Raw genomic sequence first — 5,780 nt, 5'->3', positions numbered from 1 at the left:
CCCCCCCCCCCCCCCACCTTTTCCATACAAAAATCTTTCAATACAGTCAGTTTATTTGAATCATTTGTGTAATTCTCCCCCCCTTTGTTTTCCAGCCAAAAAGGTGGACCCTAAAACTTTCTGAAAACTGGTTTGTTTTCTCTCCCCTTTTTTGTCTCTTTCTCTTTTACCTAAAACATTCTGAAAATGGGTTTCCTTTCCCTTTTTCCCCCCTCTTTTCCTTTTGCCTAAAACTTTCTGAAAACAGGCGTTTCCTTTTTCTCTTTCCCTTTTGCCTAAAGCTGTCTGAAGGGAAACCTGAACACTTCCCTCCCCACCCCTGTTTCAGCCCAATTCCAGCAGGAGGAAAGGGAAGCCCTTGCACTTGCAAAGAGGCACCCAGCTTGTAGCCGCATTGGTCTAGAGCAAAACTCGTGGTAGAGAGGATCTCCTTGATTAGACCAACAAGATTTTTGCAAAGAATTATTATTATTTATTTTGCAAAAATTTTGCTGGTCTAATCAAAGACGTCGTCTCCACTAAGAGTCCTGATGGCTTGTTGCAATTGCAAAGTCATCTTTCGGGGGGGGGATAAACGCCTCCATCCCGACACGTGCGACTGCAGCAGCCCCTGGGCTCTCAGGGAGGCCCGCCCCCGGCTGCGAACGCGTGGCGTTGCCATGGCAACTCCCGCCCCCGGGGGCGCGTTGCGACAGTTGGCGCGCCAGCGGCCTGCTTGACGGCTGCCCCGAGCAAACGGCCTGCTTGACGGCAGCGGCGGGGATTGGTGGCGGCGTTGCCTGGCGCGGGTGAGTCCGGGTGCAAGAGTTAACTCGTGTGTGCGCGCCCCGAAGGGGGGAGGGGCAGGAAGCGAAGCAGCGGGGGGTGTAGCCTGGAGGGTCGGCAGCAGTAATGGGTGTCTGATCCTCAGTGAGGACAAGCCTGGCCTAAAAGTCGGACCCCGGGATTTGCGGTAGAGGAGGGGGGAAAAAAAGTAGGAATGATGTCAGTATTGCCATTGATGTGCTAAATTTTTTGGGGGTTGCAGATATTCACTATGATGAGGTACAATCTGTGATGCTTGGTTCTACGAGGATGCCTTGTATTAGACCCGCTGGGAAACCACAAGGAAATGGTGCGAAAATAAAGTTTATTTCCAAACTTCTGCTTTCCCCAGAGCCTGATCAAGGGCCATTGAGCCCGAAAGCTTACAGAAAAGGACAGTTTTCTTGCAATTTCCAGCTGGGTCTAATGCAAGGAATGATTTTGGAGCCAAGCGTTCCTTTTTTTGTGTGTGTCATCTTATCTCAGAGACCAAAAAATAACTTTTTATCGTCTGTGCTATTCCCAGAGCTTGATGAAGGGCCGTTGAGCCTGAAAGGTTGCCAGAAAGGACCATTTTCTTGTGATTTCCCAGAAGGCCTAATAAAAGGGATTATTAGAGTTCTAGTTTTTCATATGTGGTCTTATCTCGGAGACCAACATGGCTACCAAGTACCCCTGAGATGCTCTATGATATTAGAAAGGAATCTATGCAGGATGAGGCAGAAAGAAACATGAAAATTCACCACCTGTTGGGCACCGTGTGTGTTGTCAATCCTTATAGCGGGGTAGGTAGGTTGTGTTGACCTAAAAGACATGGGCAGGTTGTTTGGATAAATCCGGTATCTTTTATTAGACCCACTCAAATAGTTGGAGAAAATTCTTCCTTGCCAGTTTTTGGGTGTAAATACCCTTCGCCAGGCTGAAAAAGCATCTGCAATTGGCGTGTGCTCTTCCTTAATGTCTCAGTGGGTCTAATAAAAGGTATCATCTCTGAACCAAGAGGTCTAGACTTTTGCATTTCTTTTTGTCTCAGACCATCCCTTCTTTCATATATGCCTTCAGCGGGAATAATCAGGAAAGTAAGAACTGCAGGAGACGGACCCTAAACATTGTCCTTTAGTTTTAGGTTTCGGCTGCCTTCCCTGCAAGTATGCTGTGTGAGATTTATGAATAAAAATAAAGCACCTGAGAGATATCAACTGAACTGGTGCTCTAAATATTTAGGGTAATGTGTTTCTCAGTAGCCCCTTGGCTTCTGCTGAAAATATTTGTTTTTGTGCTTGAATTATACTTTAGCAGTCCTTGACAACTGGCCAGCACGTGTTGACTTTTTCAGTGAAAATGAAGTTTCAAAGAAAACTTTGAAAATTAGCTTTTCGAGTTCTTTTTCAGTGAAAATGAAGTTTCTTTTCCAAGTGAAAAGAAGTTCAACTTCCTTTTCAGTGAAAACTTCTTTGAAAATTAGTTTTTCACATCATAATGGGAAAAGCTAAAAATTTGAGGGTTTTCTATAGTTAAAAAAAAGTTGGTAGTTTAAACAGGATCACTTGCAGTGCAAACCCAAAGGTATAAAAATTGAAAATCTTTCTTTTTTTTAAGAAGTCTGTCTCTCTTCAAGTGGAAAGTACTGTATAAAGGTGAAGCGCATCGCGACGGATAATGCAAATTGACATTGTTCTGAGGAGAATGTGCCTTGTTAAACCTGATTTCATTCATTAAGGAGGTTACAAGTTTGGCTGATAAAAGTTGACTGCATAGGTGTCCTACTGAAATGACTGCAACGTGCTTGACTTGATATCGTACAGCATTTTGATTGAAAAAAAAAATGAGCACCGTACAGTTCCAATAAAGAGCACATGCACGCATTAAGTTTTACAGTCTAAAAAATAATCAACAGCAGGAGGATCAGTATCAAGTAAGAAAATGTGTCTTGTGGAGTTGTAAAAGCATTCATGTGAAGACCAGATCACCAGTGTAAGCGTTGGTTAATGTTGAAAGTAAATATGTAATTGCTGCTTATAATTTGCTGATGATGCAAAAATGGGTAGGAATGGTATATGACAAGGAGTAATCCAGCATGCTTTGCAAGCTGTGGCCATTCAGACAAAATAAGCTTTCATATAGCAAAATGCAGTGTTGTCTCTCCAAGCAGCAAGGATAGAGTGGCAGCTGTATCCAAAGAATGGAGGACTGTTTTCAGGAGAACAATGACTGAAAAGGATCTCGAGGGGATTGTGGTGGACAATCAATTGAACATAAGCTCTCAATTCACTGCTGTGACAAAATGAGCTAATGTGATCTTTAGCTGCATAAACGGCAGTATTGAGGAGCAGGAAGGTGATACTACTGTGGGTTTGAGAAAGCCAGGACTAAAACGCTGTAAACATTTCTGATGTACGTATTTTAAAGGGATATTGAACCCTCTGCAGTCGTGCAGTGAAAAGCCACAAAAATGTTTTGAGGGCTGGACAGAATGTCTTACAGTGAGAGACTTAGACTGAGAGGTGGCTTAATTACAGCATATGAGTACTGCCGTGAAGGGAAAACGCTGGATATTGAAAGAGAAAGACATAACAAGAAGGAGTACTTGGAAGCTTAGATCAGGCTCATTCAGATTGGCAGGCAATAAGACACTCATGCTGAAAAGGATGATTAGCCACCATAACAAACTAACAAGGGAAGGGGTGGTTCTTCCATCACTTGGTGCTTTCAAATCAAGACAAAGCCTTTCTGAAAGGTATGGTTTAGCCAAACACAAAGTGCTGGGCTCAGGACAGGGGTACTTTGGCGAAATTCTTTGGCTGTATTATTCAGGATGTGTCTGCAGTCCATGCCAGCCTGGGATTCAGCGATTGGTCTGGTGGGAGAGCGGATGGTGCAGGCAAAAAGCCCATTATAGCAGGGGTGTCAAACTCTCCCAACTCCACAGGCAGGATCTAGGCAGCAGAAATCCTCACAGACCAGATTCAAACCACCTCCAATGGTAGTGGCAGCATGGGGGTTAACGCAGCAGTCACCCCCCTCTATCACCCCTTACTCCCCCACCACAGAAGCATATCCCCAGGCAGGGCTCTGTATCCCAGATTCAGCAATGGACCCTGCCCTTGCTTACCTCTCTTCTGAATTCGTGGCCCTTCCCAGGGCCTCGCAAGCCAGATGAAATGCGGGCCGGATCTTTGACATTGTTCTAGTAGGGTATTGAGTGCATACAGACCACTACCTTCAGAGTTTGTCAACAGATGACATTGTGATAAGAGTAGCACAGCAAACAAGTTTCATGGAAGAACAGAAGGAATTAATTGAAGCCAAAGAGTATGAGACTAAATCTGTGTGACATACATGCTGGTTTTCCTGCAATTGTAGTATTCTTGTCTTGCCTCCTTATCTGTATGTGTATAGACTGAGGTATCTTCCTGGTTGTTGTGCTCTCCTCTCTTGCTTTTTCTTTTTCTTGTTTTTAAACCTCATTTAGAAAGGGCTGCGACATGCATCCTTTAATTCCCTGTTTGTGTCTTATTTATGAACAGGTTGGGTGAGGGCTATGGCTGTTCGGTTCCTGTGGAAAGCAGCTACATTTGTACAGAAGCACAGGACAGCTGTTTTGGCCACCTCCTGCACAGGACTGTTTGGTGCTAACCTTTTACATCATATCTTTCCCGAACAGACATGCAAACTGTTGTATCAAACCTGGATCGAAGGGCAGCCAGTAGAGCTTTCAGAGAGGCTGCAAGGCCTCCTCCATGACGTCCTTAAAGATGTTGGTGTGGCATCTGCCCATCGCTACCGAGCCTTTGTGGCTTTCTGCTTCCACCCCGTGAGCGCTGGGATCTCATGGCTGCCCTTGGGTTCGTTGGTGGGCATCCCTGCAAACTTCAGCACAGCTGAGGACAGACAAGGAATCGTCAACCATGTTGTCATAATAAATGACAAGGAAGTAGACTGGGACAGTAAAGAAGGGCATGCTCTGAAGGATGCCCTGACATTTTCACTGGAGGCTCAGAAATTTGCCATCTCCAGAGAGGTTGTGTACTTGCAAACCAACAGCCCCATCATTAAGGCAGCTGTGGCTCCCACTTGCTTAGCTGGCACCTTCATCTCAGCGGTGGCGATAAAGCAACATCTGGACTTGTATTCTAGCCCATTGGCACTACGAATCATTTTTAACTTGATTATTGCCACGATTGGACTTCTCTGCTACCATTTTGCTTCTGATTCAGTGAGCCGCTCTTTGGATTACAGGGCGGACCGAAAGGCAGCTGCCATTTCCAAAGACTATGCCAGAGGTGGGGTGGAGTTTTATGACAAAGTCCTGTCTCGCAACAGGATTATTCGTGCTCTTATGGGCAAACAGGGGCAGCGCGTGTATGCCCCCAGCGGTAATCTTTTCCCCAGGAACTTGTTCAGATTAAAGCACGCTCCATTCACCTCCAGAAGAGACTTGATCATTAATATTCTAAACATGTCCCAAGAGTTGGAAAAGAGTGATTAATTTTAAACTTGTTAATTATGTGCTCTCTTGAAATGCTTCCATGCTGTCTTTCCACCTCCTGCCCACCCCCTTTGCATCTTCATTAGTGCTCCAATTTTTCTTTCTGTATATAGTGTGGAAGTCGTTGTTACTCATTTTGTGAATAAAATCCTTCCCTTAAAATATTAAAGACCTACTTCAAAAGTCTTCTGTCCTATGTGCATCTTAAAAGCCACTCAGGGAGCCACTTCTCAGATATTTATTCAGGAGTAGTTTTATCAACTTGTAGCTTTGGAATCACTTCTGACAAATGGAAAAGGTAAAGCAGAGCAGAACTTTGTGGCACTTTTAAAGAGAAGTGTGTATGAGAGAGAGAAAATATGTGTGTGTGTGTGTGTGTGTTCATGCACATGCACATGCATACATATGTATAGAGAGTAGTAATTTTATCAGATTATAGAAAGAATGTACTTGTAAAATGAGTTGAAGTATAAACTCTGATGGGAAA

At 44.3% G+C, this 5,780-nt stretch overlaps 1 protein-coding gene across 3 annotated transcripts in view; it reads left to right on the top strand.

Annotated features, from left to right (window-relative positions):
* Positions 1 to 5,479, top strand: part of TMEM177 (transmembrane protein 177) — a 28,922-nt gene extending 23,443 nt beyond the window's left edge. The window contains exons 1-2 of one of the 3 annotated variants that reach the window (XM_019522620.1): positions 695 to 788; positions 4,332 to 5,479. In XM_019522620.1, the coding sequence (XP_019378165.1) occupies positions 4,346 to 5,293 (948 nt within the window). In that variant the 5' untranslated portion in view covers positions 695 to 788; positions 4,332 to 4,345 and the 3' untranslated portion in view covers positions 5,294 to 5,479. Of the gene's footprint in view, positions 1 to 694; positions 789 to 1,541; positions 1,590 to 4,331 lie in introns of those variants that run through there. The other 2 variants (XM_019522623.1, XM_019522622.1) reach the window with 2 other exon arrangements.
* Positions 5,480 to 5,780: the final 301 nt, after the last annotated feature.

This window comes from Gavialis gangeticus, unplaced genomic scaffold, assembly GCF_001723915.1.
Source record: "Gavialis gangeticus isolate Ggan-Ray unplaced genomic scaffold, GavGan_comp1, whole genome shotgun sequence".
Lineage (NCBI taxonomy): Eukaryota > Metazoa > Chordata > Crocodylia > Gavialidae > Gavialis > Gavialis gangeticus.
The sequence above is the reverse complement of the archived record's forward strand: the minus strand, read 5'-3'. Positions and strand labels throughout refer to the sequence as shown.